Here is a 24,671-nt window from a genome sequence, read left to right as displayed (position 1 = left end):
AGTGGGTGATTGGAGAACAGCACTGTGTGGGTGCTCCGAGAAACATTGCTCCGGTTTAACAGCCAAGGTGAAGCAAAATAGCCATGTGCACGCAGAATAGGACCCAGAACGCTTGCAGCGCATTCCTGAAAGGAATGCCTGCACCAAGCTTAGGAGGCAAACTAGCGGCGTTTCCTCCTAAAGAGGTTTCGGCAGTGCCCAGCGCCAAAAGTGTGTCCAGCAGTGCCCGGTGCCAAAAACCCATGCAACCCTCATAGAGTTGCACGGGAGCTAAGCTAAGCTGGCGTATCTTTACAAAAATAAAAAGGGGCGTTCCCGAGCCGAAAGTGCTCGGGAGGCCGACTAACATCGGCCACGCCCCTCGGCCGGCGCTGTTACACCCCGGGAACGCCTCCCGGGATGCCGGAACGCCTCCTGGCTCACCGCTGCGGCCTGTGCCGGTGGCCGGAGGCCGGCAAGAAGCAGTAGCAGTCAGGGAGCAGCGCCCAGCCCTGCACGCTGGCGCTGGGGCCACTCACGCTGGCGAGCGCCTTCCAGGCGCCGGCGGTGTGGGCCTCTGCGCCGGCGGAGGCCGTTGTCAGCCTCCTAAGGACTTTGGGCCCATTTTTCAGGAATGGGCAGTTGATTCAAATCCTCACTTGGTCCCTACTCTCACTTAGACCAGTCACTCTCAGCCTAACCTATCTCGCAAGGTTGTTGCAAGAATTAAAGGAAGGGTGGGGGGGACCGTGTGTACTCCCCCGTGGTCCTTGGAGAAAGGGTGGAATAAAACATAGAACAGGGATCAAGATAATGTAACAAAAGACATGAGTTTTTTCTTTGCAGTACCGACAGAGAGGTGTGTGGACATGAACGGCGCTGACCCCAAAGAAGCCCTGCAGGTAAGACCATGATCCCACCCTGGCAGAGACCCTGGTCCCCACATTTACGGCTTTAGCTTTCATAGTTGCCAAGAGCAATCGGCAGGCAGCACTAATGTTCAGAGGGTGAAGGGGACCGGCCACCTCCTGTGCTTCATCCCTTCTTGGTTTGATCCTATGGATCCAATAATATCAGAGTAGTTGTCTCTGGTTGGCGGAGATCACATTCCAAATATTTGAAAAGGACCCAAGGTAGCTTCCAAGCCAAGTACCTGGAAAGAACCCAAAGTAGCTTCCAAGCCGGCAGCCAAAGGGGCAGGGGGACATTCTAAATCCATCTGTGAACTTCTGTATTCTTTGCCTGAGGCTCCTGCTTTTTATTCCACTTTTCCTCCAAAGGAGTTCAGGATGGCCTAGGTGCCCCCTTCTTCTTCTGGACATTCTGACTACCCTGTCTCTTCTCAGGGACTGGAGCGGCTCAGCCATTGGCTGAACCCAAGGTTGGCTCTGAGACCCAAGGTTGGCTCAGCCAATTGTTGTCCACAACCGTCACCAGTCCCAGAACTGTATGGATTAGCCATGTGGGGGTGATAATCCTGAATAACCAGCTAAGCATCTGGAACTGGGGGCGGGGGTGGAGAGGGACACTAGGGCCATTTATGCAGGGTCGATTGTGCTCCATGCTCAATGCTGATTTTTTAAACCCGACCTTTAAAATGACTACTCACGGTCCCAATGCAAGAGGAGAAAGTCACAAAAATTCCATCTCCCCACTCGCCTGCTCCTTCGTTCCTTCATTTGTATAGCCATTAGCAATAGCCGTTTGCATAAGTTAGCAGCAGCTGTGATTCTGTATGCTTCCTTCAGTGAATGCTTCGATACGGGGGCGGAGCAAATACAAAAGGTCGCGTTAAAGGGGCTCTTAAGAAATGCGAAGCAGGTATGTGCCACGGTGAAGTCTGGAATAATGGTTCAGCTTGGAAAAATGAAAAAAAAAATATGCGGGGCATTTCAGCCTGGAATGCACTGCTAATTATCAAGCATAAACGGCCGAAGTTCAGTGCGTGTACATATGAAATCTTGCTTCTTGTCAACCTTCTGGAGATTTAAAAAGAAAAACACCTGTTATATTGTGTTAGGTTTTTTTTTGGTGGTTTAATTGCATAGCAACTGGGATGTCTGTTTTTGCATTTTGAAATTGTCGCATGCTGCCTTGCAAAAAGCCCTCTGTGAAATAGTGTTCAAAGTCATTTGCTTGGAGTAGGCGGAGCTCCTTTCTTGTGTGCAGGCCCCATCGGCCCAGGAGGAAGTCTCTCCCATCAACAGCAGGCCTGTTCAGCTAACGGTCCACGGATCTTACACTGCGGACATGCAGATGAGTAGTGCTCCATCCCTGGCTCACTTGCGTGCCTTGCTGCAGGGAGAGTGCCACCGGCAAGTCGAGAGGATGACACTGAGGTACGTTCTGTGATATAGCTTTTATGCAGGGACGTTTCCCCATGGTCACCCCTGCCGACTGCTTCAGGGCTTCCTTTTGATTATGCGTGCCTTTCTCACCCGTCAGAGATCGCCTCGCTCTCCCCGCATGTTTTGCCCATGTTTTCCAGATGCTGTTTAAGCGAGGGGAGAGTGAGGCAACCTCTGATGGGTGGAAAAGGCATGCATAATCAAAAGGAAGCCCCGAAGCAGTCAGCAGGGGTGACCGCAGGGAAACATCCCTGCATAAAAGGCCATAGTCTAGCTGGCAGCAGGCCATGGACCTAGAGGAGCAGAGGGCCATTGGCGAGGGGAAAGGAAAGGGGAGAGAGATGTTCCAGGCATCGTTCAGGTTGTCAACTGTTTCTTCTGGCGCACCTCCTGCTCCATTCATACCTAGGGTTGCCAACCTCCAGGTTGCTCTAAACGCAATTTGTTGCTGCTCTTGTTTGCTAATTTCTTGTCAGCACGCTAACTTTAGTTTGCCAAACCTCCAGGTGCTAGCAACAACGACAAGCACGTGGGCTCCCCTTTTAGATGAATTCACAAATTTCACAAATTCCACAAAACACAATTGAATGCGTTGTGTTATATGCTATATTCAAATGTAAAATAAATTGTGTTAATATCACACAGAACCATACTAAACAAGCAATTCAATACAAACTTCCAACACAAGTACAAGAAGGCAAAAATCAAAATAATGTCTGCAAAAAGTGGTAACGTGGTGAGCAGTCTCTCAAAGCAGCAATACTCACGAGGCGGCAAAGTAATGTTACTCGCCTAGGATCAGAAACCGTAAAAGGTCCATAACATTTCTTGTACAGAGGCTTTTATGCCTGGCTTCATTAAGGTGGAAAATTCATCCACATAAAAATAATAAAAACATAAAAGGAAGACCAACTAGCTGAAGAAGCTTCGAAACGCCCACCAACCTAGAGGTGGCATCCAGGTTGGACTTCAGGTTGGACTTTGCCATATTATTTTATTCCGGATTGGTGGTGTCATCTGTCCCATGGAGAGCTTTTGGAATCTCTCCTCATCTCTCGGCACCCAGATCTGTTCCTTTCTACCACTCCTTGGAGGCCTGTCTCTCCAGCTTTGAAACACAGCGCTTTCAGTGTTTGTGATCCTTGGGCTTTCCAGACTTCCGGCTTTGCCGCCTCGTGAGTATTGCTGCTTCTTTCCGTAGCGGCTTCCGTGTCCCCTTGACTATCTCGCTTGGATCTTGGCCGTGGGACTTGTCTTGTTTTGTTCTTCGCAGCCTTTACTGACTGTGTTTTGAGAGACTGTTCACCACGTTACCACTTTTTGCAGACATTATTTTGATTTTTGCCTTCTTGTACTTGTGCTGGAAGTTTGTATTGAGTTGTTTGTTTAGTATGGTTCTGTGTGATATTAACACAATTTATTTTACATTTGAATATAGCATATAACACAATGCATTCAATTGTGTTTTGTGGAATTTGTGAATTCATCTAAAAGGGGAGCCCACGTGCTGGTTGTTGTTGCTAACTTAGTTAATTCTGCATAGGTTATTGTGTTATACTAACCTCCAGGTGCTGGCTGAAGATCTCTCCTGCTATTAGAACAGAGATCTGTTCACCTAGAGAAAATGGCTGCTTTCGAAGTTGGACTTGATGGCGTTATGCCCCATTGAAGTCCCTTACCTCCCTAAACCCCGCACTCCTCAGGCCCCACCCCCAAAATCTCCAGGTATTTCCCAATCTGGAGCTGGCAACCCTGTTCATAACTTCAAGATGGATAAAAATTCAGGAGGTTTGACGTCTCCTATCCAGAAGTAAGGTGGAGATGCTCTGACTCAACAGGGCAGGGATCTTCTGCCCCATGGAGCCCTATAAAGGGCTTTCTCTAAACGTTTTTTCTGAATGTGGTACCGTTCTTTTACTGTGCCCCTCTGAGGCAACATCTGTGTTTTTTTTATATTAAAAAAACACCTTTTGGTGACCTTTCCACATTCCTGAAACTAAGCCAACCAGATGCTCTGGAGGGTCCACAAAAAAAGGAACAGATGCCAAAACCTCTCCTTGTTGTTGCCTCAGCAACTGGTATTCAGAGGCGGTGGTGGGAAGTGCAGTCAAGTTGCAGCCCACCTCTGGTGACCCCTTAGGGCAGAGGTTCTCAACAAGGGGGGGAATTCCCCCCTGGGGGGGAATTTTAGGGTTCCAGGTGGGGAATTGGGACCACTATTCAGCAAAGTGCATATTGTTTGGAATGTACCTTTTGAGATAGACTGTTTTGGGAAGGGGGGAATTATATTCTGAACAATGGTGAAAGGGGGGAATGGAGCAAAAAAGGCTGAAAACCACTGCCTTTGGATTTTCAAGGCAAGAGATGATCAGAGGTGGTTTCCCATTGCCTGACTCTGCATAGTGTCCCTGGATTTCCTTGGTGGTCTCCCATCCAAAATGGTAACCAGAGCCAATCCTGCTTAGCTTCCAAAATCCAATGAGATTGGGCTAGCATGGGCCAGAGGTATACTGTACTAAACATGCAGGTGTCAGTGTGGCTAATAGCCCCTGATGGATCTGTCTAATGATAAATTGACCTAATCCTCCTTTAAATCCAAGCTGGTGTCCATCTCTATATTCTGTGTCAGAGAGTTCCACAAGGTAACCTTTTGCATGGCTGTGTCCCTGATCACTTGCAGGTACAGACCTCCAGGCAGCGATGAGTTAATCCCAATTATCAGCGATGAGGAACTGAGGAAAGTATGGCAAGAGGTACAAAGCAGCCACCTGACTCTCTGGTGCCAGGTATGTATTCTCTGTTGCTGGGTTTTCTGGCTGAAAGATTCCCTCTCTGTTCTAGCATGTTCTTTTTGCTATATACATAGGTACAGTCTAGAAGAGGGAATTAAGCGGTAGAGTCTTGGGGGAGGGAAGAATGGACTGTCTTATGTCAGAGTACAGGGGCAAGGATCCCTCTTTTTTTTTTAAAAAAAATGCTCCTTATGTTTATCATCAAGTTTTATTTCGATACAATATCAGCTCTGAATAAAAATCAAAGTTGGGTTTAAAATAACAAAATAAAATAATAAAAGTTGATGATTCTGGGAGGGATTATTTGAAGAGGAGGAGGAAAAATCTTCTATGGGGAAGGGTTTTCAATTAGCCATTTACGAATCCCACTAGACCGGAGGCAAAATTTGGCTACTTGGATGGTTATCTCCCGAGAGGAGTCTGCTAAGAGAAGGGAAACTTTAGCTTCTTCTGATCTCCCAGGAAAGGATGACAATATGTTAAAACTCCCCATAACCCAACTAGCACAGCAGGGAGAGATCTGAACCCTTCTCCCTGCCATGCTCATTTTCTTCTTGCAAGGAGTTTAAAAAACAAACAAACATACGTATCCAAAAATGGGGTTCCTGTGTGTGTGTATAGTGCCGTCAAGTCACAGCCAATTTATGGTGATCCCTTTTGGGGTTTTCATGGCAAGAGACTAACAGAGGTGGTTTGCCAGTGCCTTCCTCTGCACAGCAACCCTGGTATTCCTTGGTGGTCTCCCATCCAAATACTACCAGGGCTGACCCTGCTTAGCTTCTGAGATCTGACAAGATCAGGCTAGCCTGGACCATCCAGGTCAGGGCAGGGTTCCTATACCTGTACTCTAAAGTGGTATAATCCATTCTATCCCCTCCAGTTTCAATCCTGTTAAGATGTTACATATGTAAATTCAGACCTACTTTCGTTTTTTCCAAAGGGCAAAGACAACTGCACAGACAGGCGTGTTCTCTACCAGATGGTGGCACAACACTCTTACTCTGCACAGGGAGTGGAGGACTTGGATTTTAAGGAAGGCGACATACTGGAGATCCTGTCTGAAGGTAATGCATTTTCCTGAGTGGTGGCACAGAGCGGCACCTCCTCCTAACCCAATAAAAATTTCCTCTGGGTAAATACTGGGGCGCACAGCACTTCTGTTTCTTTAAATAAACACAAAGGAGGAGAAAACGTCTGCAGCTGCAGCTTCCTCCATCCTTGTGTGGCAAGGTGGGTCTGCCAAACTTCTCCATGATCATTAAGAGCCCTGGAGACCTTCTGTTCGCCTTTGACACTGTCCGCCACTGGATTTGCATCTCCTGTCCTCAACCTCATGCCCTGCTCTTGTGTTTCCATAGTGAATGAGGAATGGCTAGAAGGGCGCTGCAAAGGAACCGTCGGGATTTTCCCAAAATGCTTTGCTGTGCGAGGGAGCCCTGCTGCTGCTCTCCCTCCGCCCCCCTTCCCAGGCACAGTTGCCTCCCCTCCTGGAGACTGAAGGATTGTTACATCCAATTACTGTTATGTTGAAAATACTTCAGAGGAAATAAATGAAGATATGTACTGTTGCTATAGTAGAAGGCTACAAAGTGGTTTTTGTCTACTCTGACCTCTATATTCAGAAATAAATCTACGTTTTGCACCAAGATAACCTCCGTTCTATGCCAGGAAAAGAGAGATTCTTTAGCTTGAGGAAGTCCAGTACCTCAAGTTACTTTGTTTATGCTGCAGGCCTGCACAGACTAATAGCAGCAAAGGAAACAAGTGCTTGTCCCCTTTGGGCAAGATGCAATTTTTGATAGGGAATTATTTTTGCAAATTGAGTCATTAGGGGGGTCCCAATCATGTTGCATCCTAACTTTTTCCCACAGGAGGGGGAAGGTTATTTGACACAATTATTTACCTGTGGGAAAAGGAGGACTTTACTCCCCTGAAAATGGGACTGGCTGTTCACACAAGGGGAGGAAGCATCTGGATACATGGACCGAAGACACTTATGCAGGGTCAATTTTGATGCTAGCTCATAGCTGTTTTTTTAAATGCAACTTTAAAAATTCCTATTCACAGTCCCTATGCAAAAGGAGAAATTCCACCACCCCCACTTGCCTGCTCCTTTGTTCCTTTTTGCATAGCCATTAGCAACCGCCGTGTGCATAGCTAAAGCGCGGCTGTAATTTTGCATGGTTCCTTGAGGGGATTCTTCGCAGCAGGGGAGGAGCAAACACCAGAGGTCACATTAAAGGGGCTCTTAAGAAATGCGAAGCAGGTATGCGCCGGCTTCTCAGTCACTTCCTGAATGACGGTTCAGAGTGAAAAACTAACAAAAAAATATTTGTCGAGAATTTGTAGTTGCTTTAAACCATAAAAAGGCCCTGCTGGAAGAGCTGAAGGGTCTTGTTTAATCTGGCATACTTTTCCCAGAGGTGGAGAAAAGTGCCATCAAGTTACAGCCAATTTATGGCAACCCCATAAAGGGTTTTAAGTCAAGAAATGAACAGAGGTGGTTTGCCGTTGCCTGCCTCTGTGTAGCCACCCTGGACATCCTTGGTGGTCTCCCACCCAAGTACTAACTGGGGTTGACCCTGCTTAACTTCTGAGATCTGACAAGACTGGGCTAGCCTGTGTCAAACTATAATCCGTTTCCCAGCAGAGGCCCACTAAATGCTTCCAGGACACCCATAAATAGGGCTTTGAAGGCAACTGCCTTCCTTTGCTGTTAACCCTCCAGCATCTGGTATTCATATGTCTACTGCCTCTGGATATGGAGGCTTCACTTAGTCACCATGGCTAATAGCACATAGTGTTTTATCTCTCCTCAACCAAAACCCTTTTAGTCCAAGTTTGCACAAACAGATGACTTTGATATGAAAGGCCTAGTTCCCAGACTTTTTAATTCTGTTATCATGGCTTCACAAGTGCTTCTGCAGGTAGTGTCTGATGGGGTGGGAAAACATTAAAATGAAGTAATTGCAACCAGATCTTTGTAAACTCTAGAGGGGGACCATTGTTTGAACAGCATGGTGGTTTAACGAGCAACCATATGCACGGTTTTATTGTTCAAAGCTGTCCCCATACATTGTCTCATTATCGTTAACAGCAGTCCTTTTAAAGTAGTCCAATATCATGATTCTCCACGTTACACATGGAAGGGGTAGGCAGAGGCTGAGTGTGCGCAGCTTGCCTTAGGTTACCTGGTGAGTCTGTAGTAGAGGCAGGACTTGAAGCGCGGAATACATGTTTCATGCCCATGATGGCTCAGGAAAAGTGGGAAATAATTTGACCTCATCAGTTCCTGCATGTACAAAAAAGTGGTTTGAACAACCAGCTGGCGTCCACTCTGTTAGGCTGGAGTGTTCCTGGGGAGGCTGGCTGGGGTGGAAGGCCTAACCCTCGCCGAGTCAATGTTTCCCACAAAAGAGAACATCTCCGCTATTTTGGCTGTGAATCCGGGTCAGATAAGGTACCCCCCCCCCCGAGACTGACCCCCCAAAATCCTGAAGTGCTGGGTGCAGAATGTCTGAAGGCAGTTCCTGTCACTTTAGAAAATGGACAAGCAGAAAAACGAGGCACAGCGCCAGCATCAGAACAATGAAGAAAATGCTCGCTATCCAAACCCCCTCTTCGTGTCCTCTCAGTGGACGGGGGGATTCCGTGGGGATCATGTTGGTGAGGTTTAGCATATAGCCTAGGGTCCAGCCGATGTCTGAATTGGCAGCCTGTAGGAGGAAAGAACACAGGGCAATCAAAGAGGGAAGCGATGGTACCAGCCCTCAGCACTGGCAATCCTAGGAAGGTGGCACACGAGGTAGCAGCGGGGTTCCTTTCCCCAGGATCTCTGGCTTGTTGGTCCCTTGACCTCTGCCCTCACCTTCATCTGGAAGGCAATACTGCGCCAGGTGTGATTGCTGAAGCCATAACCTTCCATGAGGAGGGTGAGGATGTAATTGGCGTTGGCACAGTAGCTCTTCAGACGAGACTCTTTCTCGTTGGGGTAATTTGACTTCAACTGGAAAAAAGCAAGAGGAAAGGAGAGGAGGGAAAGGCAGTTTGTTAGCGATTCCACTGTTCTGTAAACAAGTGAACCTTTCCTTCTAGGGAAAGCAGTGTAAAAAAACATACAGCAGTTCTGCTTGAATGGGGGGAAAGCTGCACAGGGAAGGTGCCTATTGGCTAGTACCTGTGAGGTTACCCCCACGCTTCCTCTCCCTCCCACCTCCAACCTTAGAACAGTTTGTGTGTGTGTGTGTGTGTGTGTGTAAGAGGAAGGCTTCCCTAATCGTAGTTTGACATTCTAGCTATTATACCAGACTAATTCTCATAAAGATGGCCTGTGGAGAAGGGGGTAGGAGGGTGGACTTGCATGTGGAGCAAGGGTTCTAACATCCCCTCCCTAATCCCCACTTGAAATATGCTCCCCACCCCCTTTACAACTGCCACATACAACTCACAGTTCAAGAAATAAGTCTGAGGATAGGGTTGTCAACTAGCTGGAGACCTCCTGCTGTTACAACTGATCTCCAGCCGATAGAGATCCGTTCACCTGGAGAAAATGGCTGCTTTGGCAATTGGACTCTATGGCATTGAAGCCCCTCCCCTCCCCAAACCCCACCCTCCTCATGCTCCGCCCCCAAAATCTCCTGCCATGGCGAAGAGGGACCTGGCAACCCTACAGGTTGCCCACCATATACCACAGGAATGTACCCACCTCGTCCCAACTTCTGGCACAAAATGTCTGAATAGCAACTTCTACTTCATCCAGTGGCTGCCCCTCGGTCAAGTTCAGGAAGCTGAAGGTGTAGTAATAAGCAGAAAAAGCCTGGTGGACAGACAGCAGGGGGTCAATGAGAGCACCCATGTGGTGTGATAGAAAGGTAGGGGGTAGAAAGTCTAGCAGGTCGGGTTGCCAACCTCCAGGTACTAGCTGGAGACCTCCTGCTATTACCACTGATCTCCAGCCGATAGAGATCAGTTCACCTGGAGCAAATGGCCGCTTGGGCAATAAGGTCCCATCCCTCCCCAAACCCCTCCCTCCTCAGGCTCCACCCCAAAAACCTCCCGCCAGTGGTGAAGAGGGACCTGGCAACCCTACTAGCAGGAAAAGGCTGAGGGTGTAATCCCACGGAAGATGTTTGTGTTACCCTCAAGGACAGAGCCTCTGGAGCAGGCACACACCACAAGCTTTTGCTGGAATGAGCAAAAACACTTTGCAACACAGCTCAGGTCTCACTTAGCCTAATTTGTTGGCTAGCATCTGAAACACATAATGCATGGCTTTCATTCATGCCCAGGAATTAAGATCGCAGGGAGAGGCTCTCCTGCCTGTCCCACCAATCAAAGAAGCTCATTTGGTGGGTGCACAAGTGGGGGGGAGGCTTTTTCAGTGACAGCCCCACAATTATTGAACAACCTCCCCAGGGAGGTGCGCCCCTGGCCCCCTCACTTTCAGTCTTTAGGAGGCAGTTGAAGGTGGTTTTATTTAGCACTGCATTTGGTTAAGTTTAGTAGCAATCCTGAATAATGGTTTTAAATTTTGTTTTATGTTCTTAATGTATTATTTGATGTGTTTGATCTATGTTGGTAAACTGCCTTGAGCTCTGTAAGGAGGAAGAAGAAGAGTTGGTTTTTATATGCTGACTTTCTCTACCACTTAAGGGGAATCAAACCGGCTTACAATCACCTTCCCTTCCCCTCCCCACAACAGACACCTTGTGGTGGGGCTGAGAGAGTGTGACTAGCCCAAGCTCACCCAGCTGGCTTCATGTGTAGGAGCAGGGAAACAAATCCAGCTCACCAGATTAGCCTCCGCCGCTCCTGTGGAGGAGTGGGGAATCAAACCCTGTTCTCCAGATTAGACTCCACCACTCCAAACCACCGCTCTTAATCACTACACCACTCTGGCTGGAAAGGCAGCTAATAAATGTTTTAATTAAATACATACATAAAATAACCACTAGACTCCCTAAGGAGCCTTGCAGAGCCTGAGCTGTGTTGCTTTCCACTACTTTGCAACATAGGCTAACTTTTGCTAAACTCAAGTTTAAGAAATAGGGGAAAGGGGCCGTGGCTCAGTGGCAGAGCCTCTGCTTGGTGTGCAGAAGGTCCCAGGTTCAATCCCCGGTATTAAAATGGCTATTTAAGGACAGGTAGAGGAACCAGTTTAAAAAAATGACAATCCTAATCAGGAAGCAAGTGCTAGAAAAGACCTTACAGAGCTGCTGCCAGTCAGAGTCGACAGTATAGCATGTACATGGACCCACGGTCTGAAAAGCCATAAGAGAGTTTCCTATGCTTATATGTTACGTAGTTAAATCACATAACTGGATACAGGAAGGTCCATGGACTTGAAATCTGCACCCTGATGTTTGTGCAAGGAGCACAACACACACCCCATCCTCATCCCTGTTCCCTGGCATTTCAGGATCAACTACTGCCATATCGTACCAGGAACTTTCCGTTGACTTTTGGCTGGTAGACCCCATTGAATCCACAGGACGTGTTGTGATGGCATGAGAAATTGAAGATCTTCTTGAAGGTTTCCCGGCATCTGTTGGCATTACCCGTGCCATGTAGACTCACATTCCCAGAGACTGCAGGTTTCTGCCCTTCGGCACATGGGCTGCTGTAGAAGGATGACCTTGTGATGTTCTCAAAGTAATCCCGAGGATAGCAGGGGTTGTCAAACTGATCCAAGATAGTTGAGTTCTGGAGACAATAGCCAGAGTGAAACCTTAAACCTGTCATGACAGAGGAAGTCACTACCATTATACCATTATAGCCACTGCACAGTGAGGGCCACAGAAAACTGGCTTAAATTAATGTTGATAGCTTTGGATGGCTCATGGCTACTGGTTACTAGACAGCTACCATGGTATAGTGGCTAGAATGCCAGACTAAGATCTTGAAGACCTGGATGCGAACCTCCACTCTGCCAAGGAAACTTGCTATTGTGAAGATAAAATGGAGGAGGGGAAAACAATGTCATAAGCTGCCTTGGGAACAAATAAATAACGTACACAAATAAATAACGTACACTGCCTTCTTAAACAAGTAGATAGCCGAGAAAATAGAGAGGGTTGTTGGGTTTACTTGCCACTAACGGGCAAAAAGGAGCTTGAGGTGAGGGGGGAAATAGCCCTCCAGTTCACGCTATATGTTTTGGGGAAAGTCCAGCATACAAAGTCTGAGTTTCCAGCCCTGTGGCGCAGAGTGTTAAAGCTGCAGTCCTGCAGTCAAAAGCTCTGCTCATGACCTGAGTTCGATCCCGACGGAAGTCGGTTTCAGGTAGCCGGCTCAAGGTTGACTTAGCCTTCCATCCTTCCGAGGTCAGTCAAATGAGTACCCAGCTTGCTGGGGGTAAAGGGAAGATGACTGGGGAAGGCACTGGCAAACCACCCCGCAAACAAAGTCTGCCTAGAAAACGTCGGGATGTGACGTCTCCCCATGGGTCAAGAATGACCTGGTGCTTGCACAGGGGACCTTTACCTTTTTACTAGTCCTAAATATGCAAAACTCAAAAAGTATGGTGTTTGCTAAATCCTACACCTGCCCAGTATTCATTCATTCAAACCTTTATTGGCATAAAACTTTTAAGTACATCAATCAGTCATTAAAATGCAGTATATAAATGATAAAATATCAATAAATAGTTAAAATCTGTAATTCTTAAAGTGCTGTGTACTTTCAATAGTGCTTAGCTCTGTGGAGGAGCTTGGCGCAGCTCTCCTAGGGAGGTTTCCAGGAATCTTGCTACCATCAGTGTTATACGCTCGTCCCTGTCCCTTAATAGGTAGCGCACTAAGCCCACATCTGTTTATGCTACACTATCCTTGAGTAATGGAAGCAAAAAACCTGCCCAGTATATAAGTGGTTCATGAATGGACAACCAATTGATCAGGTAAAGCAATTTAGGTAACTGGATGTCATTTTCAATCAAATTTGAGCAGGAAGGCTCTTACTGAAAAAGCTGGATTCACCAGTAATGTAATTACTTGATTCTTCTTCACCTGGGGCAGCAATTACATAACAGGTGCTATTCAGGTATTAAATTCTACGGTATTATCCCAATTATTGTATGGAATTGGAGTCTTGATAGAGATGGTGGTTGAATCATTCAATCAACCTCTGTTACAGTTTATTTGCAAGATTTGCTGTGTGCCAAGCTGTGTTTCAGGTATTGCTCTGAGATCTGAACTGGCCTAGAATTCGTAGGAAGTTCATGCAGGGATACTGGCGTTTAAATTAAAGCAAAAAAATATATCCACTGTGAGGAAAGGGACTTTGAATTTTATTGAGAAAGACCCATGGAAGGTGATAGTTAAGAATAGACTCCAATGGTTAGGATTCAATGACAAAGATATGGATGTCGAAAAACAAATAAAGCCCTCAGTACTGCAACATTTTCCTGGCTTGTAATGTCCCCAGGACCCTCTACCGGTATTTGTCCCATTGGGAAAATTTACATGAACTGAGAGTAACAGATAAGTGTCCCCAACAGGGCAAATAGTGCGCTGTTGAGGGTCATTTCAGATAATGAAAACAGATTGGTGGGAGAAACCTAGGACCCACCCACCCCCATCCTCACACGCCATGGTACTTACCTAAATTGGGTCCCCACGTGCCTGGGAAATGAGTTCTGAGCATGGAACTTGCCAAGCACATCCAACCAAAAGTAGCCTTATGGCAGACCCAGGGCAAATGCAAGGATAATTTAATGTACAGTTAGGCTTGCTACAGTTAGCCCGTGGACAGCTGTGGTCGGTCAGAAGAGAAAATGTGGGGAATCAATGGCCTGACTCATCCTAAATCAAGGGTTCCCAGCCCGTGGGTGCCATGGAACCCACCAACACCTTTCCTGGCACCCACCAAGTATTTTTAGAAAGTGGGTGGGGCTTTTGCCTAACAGGGCTTCTGATTGGCCACTAGAGAGCTGGAGAAAGTGGATGGAGATTGGCCACTGGAGAATGTCGGTGGGGTTTTTAGAAGGTGGGTTTTGCCCAATGGGCCTTCTGATTGGTCACTGGAGATCTGATTGGCTGTACAGATCAAAAAGCATCCTGTTAAACAGAGCTTCTGCTTGAAACACTGAAGAGTTACTATTAGATTTATGCATAATCTCACTTCCTTGATATTTTGTGATTGGCTCCGCCTTGTGTGACAGCCATTTTTGTGATGGTGCCCACTACACCATGTCAGAATTCCAAAGGTGCTCGCAGGCTCCAAATGTTTGGGGACCTCTGAACTAGATGGTTCAAGGGTTAAAAAAAAAAAAGGATTAACATAGGTTCATACATGCTCACATGATACTGTTGAAAACAGACTGTGGTAGAGGACATGGCTTGTTTGCAAAAGGTCCCAGGTTCACTCCTTAGCATCTTTAGTACAAGGATCTCCTGTAACATGTGATGGGAAAAACCTTTTTTTTGCCTGGGATCCTTGAAAGCCACTGCGGGTTGTAGTAAATTTTAAAATTATTTGTTTGGCCAAGAAGTATCCCCTTGATTTTTAGTCTGAACCACTGTCCCCACCCTCTATCCCATGGTATTTGCTTGGGCAGTTGATGAATGTCAACGGAAGACTTACAACAATAATTCGGAGAGCGTGCTGGAGTGCTTGGTTCTGCCCGTAGCACAGGTAGCTGTGAGTATAGATGGTGTAATCAAACCCGTAGAGTCGGAACTGAGCTGCTTCATCACTCTCCACGATTGGGTCAGCTGGGACAAAACTTATTTGGGTCGATGCCCCTCCGAGATCCAGCGCCCCCCGGATATTGGCCGATGAGGGATGAATCCAGTCCCGACGTTCAATGGAATACTGAGGAGACACAAGAGGGTAGGGCAAATTGGATCAAAGCGCTTTAATGGAGGAGGAATACAATGTTGAGACCTGCCAATTTTTCTTCTGCTAGGGGAAAAAATGATCTCCCCCAGAATTTATTTATCCTGGTCAATTACGTTTCCTGTTACTGACAATGAAAAGCAAGCCTTTAAAGACGTTGCCAGATTAACACAAACCAATAAACAGTTTAGAGCCAGCGTGGTGTTGTGGTTAAGAGCGGCGGGACTCTACTCTGGAGAATCAGGTTCGATTCCCCACTGCTCCACATGAAGCCTGCTGGGTGACCTTGGGCTAGTCGCAGTTCCCTCAGAACTCTCTCAGCCCACGCAGAGGCAGGCAGTGGCAAGCCACCTCCAAACCTCTCTTGCCTTGAAAACCCTACAGGGTCTTCATAAGACAGCTGCTTGGCAACCACCATCTTGAAAGCATAGACACAGGAAGGTCTGAAAAAGAACTGCTTCAGAGCCAGGATTGGTTGACTGCAAGGTGGGTGAGATCAGAGGCTATATAAATAAATAATGGCAGCTGTGGCTGCTGCTGTTGCTGCAAAAAAGGAGGGAATTTGGCCCAGAGCATCGCTTTTTTCAAGCCCCTCCCAGTGAAACGCTCTCCAACCTTTGGAACACTTCCCATGCCATTTTTGCATGGGAGGTTTTGCCTTGGATTCACCACTCTCTAGATGCACCTTTTTTCCCATCTGAATTCTCAAAACTTTGCATGGTTTTTTGTTTGTTTGTTTTTTGGAGTTTTGAGAATTCGGGTGGGGGGAAAAGGTGCGGTGAACCCAAGGCAAAACGCTCCAATGCATCAATGGCCCCATTCTACCTTTACACAGAATTTTGCGGTTGTCCATACCCTGTCCCCATATTAAGCCTAAACCCTGTTACAGTTTGGAAATGCCAGCCGCACCTTCGTGAAGGAGTCTAGCAGATAGTTGATGGTGATCCAGCCATAAGCACCCTCCTCCTTCCCGGTAAGGATTCTAGCCCCCTGGAAGTTTATGGGATATTCCTGGATAGTCTTGCCAACTTCTGCCAGGATCTGTGCTGCTGCAGACTCATTTTCTCGTCTGTAGGATTTTCAAAAGAAAATATTGTAAAAATGTGGGAATAATTTGGGATATAGGATTATGCATAGCCAGCTCTTTATTTAAAAAAGAAAAATCATTTAAAAAGTCAATAAAAAGAAAGAAAAACAAAAAAACCAAAATTGTGATAGGTATCATGTAAAAAAAAAAAAAAGGAGGATCACCAGATTTCCCTCTGTGTCCTCTGTGGCACTGCCAGGTAGGGACTGCTCCATCCCACCCCACCAAGCATGCTTGCGGTTTGCCATATGATGTATCTGAAGTGCACAAACCTTGGTCCTTCTGAATAAACAGCTGAGGAGATGAGGGAAGAGACAGTCTGGCAGCTAAGGGGAAGACCTGTGTACTATCCGGGCAAATCAGTGTTACCTAAATGGTGTTTGCAGAGAGAACATAAGTGCGGGGGCATTTGTAAGGGAAAGTTGGTGGATAGAAGGAAAGTGTAACATTAAAACATTTCTCTTACGCCTAGCAATTGCATACTGCAGGCAGATGTTGTATGCCTATGGAAGGCTGTGAACTACCCAGACTTTACACATCTAAAGTGATTTGAAAATTTTTCTGTGTGCATAATTTCTACCTGCAATGTACACCAGGTAGTCAGAAGTGAAATACTTCAGCCCTCCTCCTTGCTAAACATCTGTACTACAATCCCTCCTGCCAATTCACTCCTGCATTGCCCACAAGCCACTTTCTCCCAAGCGGGGGTTGTGAGTAAGGGGGCTTATCTGCCCCAGGAAAGTAAAAACTCCATTGTCATCTCTGCCATAATATCCTCACTTGATGCTCAGGGCAGGAAACACACTAATTTATGGTGACAAATGGGGGGATTAAAAGGAGTCCATTTGGGTACCCTTTCAGGAAAGGGGAAAATGGATTACTTTTAATATGCCACGCTGACATCTTAAAAACCAGTATTGCACAACATTACATGATTGGTCAAAGACAGCTTGATGGGAGGAGGGTAATTCATCCCCCCCCCAATACAGAACCCAGAATCCCTCCCACCTGGGACTGAAGGGGTTACATGTTCAGTTCTCTCAGTGGAAGCGAGCCAAGACCAGAGGGACAGGCAGGAACAGACGTAAAGTCTGCACAAATGCTGAGATCCCCTCTTTGTTTTAGCATTGCCGCTGTTTTGCATCCGTTTCTCTGAGAGAAATGCCAAGGTTACTCAGTAACCAGTGTAGCTCAGCCAGTATTCCTTTTATCTTTTATTTACTATTTCTCTGTAATACCTGTTCCGTGTTCTGAAATACGTTCCCAAGCTTTTGTGCTCTTAGTCTGTAGAGGATTTTTTGGGTAGTTATTCAAGATCTTTTTCCTTGGGCGAAAACGCATGGTCGCTTTGCTTCCTTTATTCCCTGTTTCAGCCAGTATTCAGCCAGGATCGAATGCACGTTTGGCGAAACGCACACGTTCGATCCTGGCTGAATCCTGGCTGAAACAGGGAATAAAGGAGGCTAAAGCGACCATGCGTTTTCGCTTGTAAAGATCTTATACTGTGCTTTAACTGTCATCCATGCGCCTGGCCATTCATCCATGCAGAGATGCCAAACACCTAACCGAGCTAGAGGGATTCAGGAAGGCTGGGAGGGGTGAGAATAGTTCTTCCATACACACAGAAACCCCCACTTTCAGTGAGCCAGATCACTGGAGAAGCTGATGGGCTAGAGTTGCCAACTTCCAGGTACGATACCACTCAAGCAACCTCACAGACGATACCACTCAAGCAGCCTGCTAGGCGCAGAGAGGAACGAGACAAACAAAGCTGAGAAAATTTATTGCTTTATGAAGGCTCCGTGCCTGCAACCTAACACAGTAAAGCACATTAAATCTTTGATTGGGACTCCTCCCAGAATACAGCTACCGTGTTTCCCCGAAAATAAGACACACCCATAAAATAAGCCGTAGCAGCATTTCTAAGCATTTGCTTAATATAAGCCATACCCCGAAAATAAGGCACCCCGGGGCTGATGTGGAGAAGACCAGGAGGAACCCAGCTGAGCAGATGCAGTCTCCTGCGGCTGCTTCAAAGGCCTGGCAACCAGCACGCCCCGGGCTGGGGTGGAAAAGACCAGGAGGAGCCCAGCTCAGCAGAGGCGGTGTCCTGCAGCCGCTTCAAAGGCCCTGCAACCAGCGCGCCCGGGCCTCTGAGGGCGGGGAAGACAGGAGGAGCCCAGCTGAGCAGATGCAGTGTCTTATTTTCGGGGAAACACGGTAGGAGAAGAAAATCACAGGCTGATGAAGCTACCTTTGTAGCGAAAACGCTGGAATACGTCCGGAGCCGCATTACCATCGGTTTCTCCGTCGCCTGAAGATACATTGTAATTGACTAGAATATGACTCTATGTCCTACATCAGGGGTGGGGAACCTCAGGCCCGGGGGCCGCATACGGCCCCCGAGGACATTTTTTGTGGCCCTCGGGAGCTCCGGGAACCCTGTCGCGGGAACCCTGCTGCGGAGCTCGGGGGGGGGGAGTGCACGGAGACTGGGGCCCGGTTGCTTGGTGCTCCATGCGCTGCCGGGTGTGTGTGTGTGGGCGGGGGAGGTGGGGTGGCTGGGGCCCGGTTGCGCAGGCCGGCATGCGCGGGTGTGTGTGTGTGTGGGGGGGGGAGGCTTTTCTCTCTTCCTCTTTTTCTGTCACTCTTTCTCCTTTCTCTCCCTCTCTTCCTCTCTCTTTTTCTGTCTCTTTCTTTGTCTCCCTCCGTCCTTTTTTTTCTTTCCCTCCGTCCTTTTCTTTCTTTCTCCTCCTCTCTCCATTTTTTTCTCCCTTTCTCTCTCTTTCTCCCTCCCTCCCCTTTCCTCTTTCTCTGTTTTCCTTCCTCCCTTGCCAATCGACTGTGGGCTGCGCACCGCTGGCTGCCCTCTCACCTGGGAGGGGGGAGTGGGGGCGCCCTCCAGTCCTTCTCTGGGTGGCCTCCCCTGAGGTTGCCAACCTCCAGGTGGTGGCTGGAGACCTGGCAACCCTAGCCTCTCCCCCCCCCACGGGAGATCTACACCTGGTATGGCCCCTGAAAGATGTTATAAATGTGCGAATGGCCCTTGGCAGGAAAAAGGTTCCCCACCCCTGTCCTACGTGAACTTTTTGGCACACATTATCAGCTCCCTGTAGCTGATTCTTCTTTTTTGTTACGTTGTTACTTCCCAGCTTTGTAACCTCGGTTGCTTAGCCTTGTTACATAGCTTTGTTTTGTTGTATATAACCTTCATTGTAATATAGTTACAGCTGCGGCTGTTTTGCTGTTTTCTATCCATTGTCTTTTGTCTCTTTCATTTTTGCCTGCTACTGTTTGATTGTACCATTACTTTTTACAGTAGAGTGAGTTATTTGTTTAACCTCCAGGTACTAGCTGGAGATCTCCTGCTATTACAACTGATCTCCAGCTGATAGAGATCCGTTCCCCTGGAGAAAATGGCCACATTGGCAATTAGACTCTATGGCTTTGAAGTTCCTCCCCTCCCCAAACCCCGCCCTGTTCAGGCTCCGCCCCCAAAATCTCCCGCTGGTTGCGAAGAGGGACCTGGCAACCCTAGATGTGGCTGGAATTAACTAGGTACTGCGTGTACCTCAGTAGCCTCATACCAGCCGTGGCTCCCAAGTAAGTGGGTGCCTCCCGCTGCCTCTCTGCAGGAATCACTTTCATGGCTGCATCAAGGCAATCCCTGAGGGAGTCACCAGCTCGTGGTGGATCCTTGGCAAAACTTGAGATCCCAGATGCTGAAAGACAAAAAGCGGGGTCAAGGGTCACTTTGCGCCTGGATGGTCATGAATAGACAGAGACACACAATAGACTGCTCCTTTCAAATCCCTCCTCACATCTCAGTTTTCTCTTGTGATCTTTGGCACCCCTTATTCCTCAGTACAACCCACAACAAAGGTCTAATTACATCTCACTGTGGTTTCCCAACATCCTTCTTCTCTAGGGTTGCCAACTCCGGGTTGGGAAATACCTGGAGATTTTTGGGGCAGAGCCTGAGGAGGGTGGGGTTTGGGGAGGGGAGGGACTTCAATGCCATAGAGTCCAGTTGTCTAAGCAGCCATTTTCTCCAGGTGAACTGATCTCTATCAGCTGGAGATCAGTTGTAATAGCGGGAGCTCTCCAGCTAGTAACTGGAGGCTGGCAACCCTATTCTTCTCTGGCCTCTTATGCAGGGACGTTTCCCTGCGGTCACCCCTGGCGATTGCTTTGGGGCTACCTTTTGATTATGCATGCCTTTTCCGCCTGTCAGAAGCCACCTCGCTCTCCCCGCACATTTTGTCCATGTTTTCCGGATGCTATTTTAGCCAGAATCTGGAAAATGCAGGCAAAAGGAAGCCCCAAAGCAGTCGGGGGGGGGGGTGACCATGGGGAAACGTCCCTGCATAAAAGGCCTCTGTGGGTTTTGCCGTTATCTGTTGCAATAAAAATTGTAACCTCCCTGCAAGCAAGCACCTGCCTGTTTTTCCCTAGGTAACTCAGTAAGGAGACATGGATGCTAATAAAAAGGGCAGCTCCATCACTCGGAAAGTCAAACTGGATGTGACGAGGAATCCAGCATGGTGTAGTGACCGAGTGTAAGACTAGGACTGCGGAGACCTACCTACCCACCATGAAGCTTACTGGGTGACCTTTCAGCCAGTAGCCCTCATTCAGTGTCTGCCTAGCCTACCTCACAAACTTGTGAGGAAAAACTGGAAGAAGAAAGAACTGTGTATGCCACCCACAGCTCCTGGAGGAAGGGTGAGATAAAAATTTGACTGATAAATACAACCATATATACCTCTCTTCTTGTTCACATCCTAAAGCAGGGTAGGTGTGTCTATGTTAAAATTTATTTATTAATATATTCATCATTTTCCTTTCCCATTACGGCTCAGCATGAGAACGGGGCACTTAGGCAAAGGAACCTTAAACCTGCCCTCTCCAGTAAATCCATGGATGGAGGACCTTAGCAGTCTATCAGTATTGGAATGCATGGTGTATAGACGACAACTGCGTATGGACTTATTTTTAGATATTTGGAAACCATTTATAGTAGCGCCAGGTTGCCTGATCTTGTAAGAATTCAGAAGCTAAGTAGGGTCAGCCCTCATTAGAATTTGGATGGGCTACCTCCAAGGACTACCAGGGCATGAAGTGGAAGCAGGCAATGGCAAACCGTCTCTGGATGTCTCTTGCCTAGAAAACCCTATGGGGTCGCCATAAGTCAGCTGTGACTTGACGGCACACATACGCACATACCTCCACTATAATATTTATTTTCTCTCTCTCTCTCTCTCTCTCTCTCTCTCTCTCTCTCTCTCTCTCTACCTACCTACCTACCTACCTACCTACCTACCTACCTACCTACCTACCTACCTATCTATCTGATTTGTAGCCTGACCTCCCCGACCATAGCCAGGCTAAGAGCGGGTAACATCATTTAACATAATAAGTAATCAATAATAAAATTAACCATAAATTCTAAATTTAAAACAATAAAACCCTGATTAAAACCTCAGAAACTCCAGATGGTGCCTAAATTCACTCATGTTGCCTGAGATAAGCAGCAGGTTGCTCCCTTGGTTAACAAAAAAATAAGATGGAAAGGGGGGGTAGGGGGGCCAGCAAAGGTGATGCCCGTGGCTGCCCTCAACTGTAGGCCTGGAGGAATAGCTGTCTTGCTGGCCCTATATATTTACGTATATATTTCCTTTCTTTTCTTATCTTTATTTAGTCGCTGGATGTTAAGGTTTTCCCCCCACTTGTTATTTTTTTCTGTTTTATTAAAAGAAATAATTAAAAGAAAAAAACCAACCCTGCCCCCTCACACACCTTGCCTCACGCAAGGCAAGCGGCCTCAAGGCAGCTTACAATATCATTCCCCCCTTCTCCATTTTATTCTTACGACAACCCTGTGAGGTAGGTTAGGCTGAGAGAATGACTGGCCCAGGATCACCCAGTGAGCTTCTATGGCAGAGCGGGGACTTGAACCTGGTTGTCCCAAAGCTTAGTCCAACACTCCGACCGCTGCACCCTACTGAACTTGAACCCAAAAATCCTCCTCGGCTGACACAGTGACTTCTGCACCTATATCAAACATTGGGAGCTACACCAGCCAGCGACCGCTCTCTCCCACCACCTCTAGCATATGGAGGAAAACTGACCGTTAACATGACAGGAGAAGGTCTGGCTGACCATGCCGGTGTTGTTCTCTTTATCTGCTGGCCACTGGTAGACAAACAGAGCGGTGTGGGATGAGCCTGCATCAAATACCAGTCCGTACTGGAAGGAAATCATTCAGAACAAAATGAGTCAGGCATGGACGGACGGACAGACTAAAGCCACCGAGTCAAATCAGAGCCCCTTCCGAGTTCACAGGGGATGACTTCAGATGCTGGGAAGTATGGGGGAGCACGCTGGAGGGTAGGAAGCTGAACTGATCGGTGCTTTCTCTCTGCTCTGCATCACACCTCACATATCTCAGTCACCTGTCTTGCTCCCCCACCCCAATCTTCATGCAAGCTGTAACCTCTTTTATTTTTAAAGCACAGCATTCATGCAAACATTCGTTAATTCTTTTCTTTTTCGAAAAAGGGAAATTTATTTTCTTAAGCTACAGAGCTCCTATGGGGAGATGGGCTTGTGGCAGAGCTGGGCAGAGCTGGTTTCAGCGGCAAACTGGAAGAACTGGTTTCCCCTGGCTCAGAGCTGGACAGGGAATTTGCATGTCTGTATACATTGCTGGGGGTGGGGGGAGCAGAATCCTGCATGCAGCATTAATAAGAAAAATCAAGAACTTTTGCATTTCTCTGCATATGGAGCAGAATTTCTTTTGATTCTACTTGCCACATGGAGAGCCATATGGTTATGGGAGGAGGCGGGAAACATGTCTATTATCAGACTGAAGGAGTAGAAACTCACTTTTCCAAACTTGGAAACTATTAAGAATCTTGGGAGGATTTTGTATAACTGGAAACTTTACTGGGATAACCTTCCTTCCATCTTGGAATGGAACAGTCTGCAGACCTGAGACTTTCCTTGGCTGACAATATATATTGGGCAGCCTGCTTGAGGAAGAGGCCTGTTTGAGTTAAAAGCTTGCATCCTATTACTGAAGCATGCTTCTACATACCTCGTCTCAGAATAGTAGGTTACACTCACCTTATTTTGCGGGGGCAGGGTGGCATTATGTATACCCACCAAGCTGAGGATCAGGGCTATGAGGGAGACTATGCCCAAAACCAGGAAGGCTACCGGGATGTAGGAACCATTCCATTTGATACCCATTTCTAAGAGCAAAAAAGGGAGGAAAATATAAAAATTACCTTACACAATCAAGGGCTAAGGGCCCATCAAATTTAGCTTTCTGTTTTCAACAGTGTCCAGCCAGATGCCTCTGGAAACATCACAAACAGGGCAGGATGGATCTAGCCCCCTCTGCAGTTTGCCACCAGCACCTGGTAATCAGAACACTGCTTCTGAACATGGAGGATCTATTGTTAGCTCTAATGCTCTCCACAAATTGTATCCAATTTTGTTTTTAAAAATTGAAGTTAATGGCTATCATTACCACATACTGTGGTAAAGAAATACCCCTTTGAGGTTTGCCATATCTCAAGCCTGTGTCATACAGATGCATTAGGAGGAGTTCCAATGCAGACTGATTTCTGAGGTTAACCCAGTAGACTAGGGTTGCCAACCTCCAGGTACTAGCTGGAGACCTTCTATTACAACTGATCTCCAGCCGATAGAGATCAGTTCACCTGGACAAAATGGCTGCTTTGGCAATTGGACTCTATGGCACTGAAGCCCCTCCCCTCCCCAAACCCCACCCTCCTCAGGCTCCGCCCCAAAAACATCCCACCAGTGGCGAAGAGGGACCAGAGGGACCTGGCAACCCTACAGTAGACAGATGAGGCTGGGTGTGCATATATGTTCTTATGGTTTTAGCTTTCTATTATCTGAATGTTGATAGAATTTTCATAGAATGTCTTGCATGTTATAACCTATTGTGACTTCTGGAATCACATCTTAGTCATATCTAGACTTGCTGAAGCCAAGCAGCTCGAGTGGGTCAGCATCTGACCGGAGGCCACCTGGGAACTCTGTGAATGCTATCTTGATTTCCATGGAATAAAGGGAAGAAAGAAACGATATAACCGAATATCCCGTGTAACCTGTCACTTGGCCTTCAGGCAGACTCAAAAAGTGGGGGGCGGGGGGCGGGGGACAGCGACAGAGGCTGTGGAAGAGAAATTATTTTGCATAACTGGAACTACATGGGAGCTCTTTTAGAACAGGAAAAGTTGCCGTGGAGTTTGGTGAGTGAGATGGAGTGAGTGCCTTACTCTTTCTCGGCCATTGGTCCCCCCCCCTCTCCAAATCAAACAGCTGTTGAACACATATGTGCTGTGGGATCCAGGTAGGGTTGCCAGGTCCCTCTTCACCACCTGCGGAAGGTTTTGGGGGCGGATCCTGAGGGCAGGGCTTGGGAGAAGAGGGACTTCAATGCCATAAAGTCCAATTGCCAATGTGGCCATTTTCTCCAGGTGAACTGATCTCTATCGGCTGGAGATCAGTTGTAATAGCAGGAGATCTCCAGCTACTACCTGGAGGTTGGCAACCTTAGCTGCAAGAGTCATGGTCCTACTGTAGGTTTCCTAG

At 47.3% G+C, this 24,671-nt stretch overlaps 2 protein-coding genes across 2 annotated transcripts in view; one reads left to right on the top strand and one right to left on the bottom strand.

The window, feature by feature from the left end:
* The window catches only part of NOXA1 (NADPH oxidase activator 1), a 28,826-nt gene extending 22,209 nt beyond the window's left edge, over positions 1-6,617 (top strand). The window contains exons 11-15 of the mRNA XM_056860063.1: positions 826-881; positions 2,125-2,318; positions 5,008-5,113; positions 6,060-6,183; positions 6,478-6,617. Coding sequence (XP_056716041.1) covers positions 826-881; positions 2,125-2,318; positions 5,008-5,113; positions 6,060-6,183; positions 6,478-6,617 — 620 coding nt within the window. The remainder of the gene's footprint in view (positions 1-825; positions 882-2,124; positions 2,319-5,007; positions 5,114-6,059; positions 6,184-6,477) is intronic.
* A 1,989-nt stretch (positions 6,618-8,606) lies between these two features.
* Positions 8,607-23,294, bottom strand: ENTPD8 (ectonucleoside triphosphate diphosphohydrolase 8). Its single transcript, XM_056860064.1, has 9 exons — positions 23,169-23,294; positions 22,172-22,289; positions 19,612-19,762; positions 15,863-16,022; positions 14,699-14,929; positions 11,561-11,821; positions 9,825-9,935; positions 8,988-9,125; positions 8,607-8,835 (listed from the first exon to the last, which is right to left on the bottom strand). Exons 1-9 carry the CDS (start codon positions 23,292-23,294, stop codon positions 8,653-8,655), a joined length of 1,479 nt encoding a protein of 492 aa, XP_056716042.1. The 3' UTR covers positions 8,607-8,652.
* Between the last annotated feature and the right edge of the window lie 1,377 nt (positions 23,295-24,671).

The sequence above is a fragment of the Euleptes europaea genome, chromosome 14 (genome assembly GCF_029931775.1).
Source record: "Euleptes europaea isolate rEulEur1 chromosome 14, rEulEur1.hap1, whole genome shotgun sequence".
Taxonomy (NCBI): domain Eukaryota; kingdom Metazoa; phylum Chordata; class Lepidosauria; order Squamata; family Sphaerodactylidae; genus Euleptes; species Euleptes europaea.
Note: the sequence above shows the minus strand (reverse complement) of the source record. Positions and strands in the feature narration are given on the sequence as shown.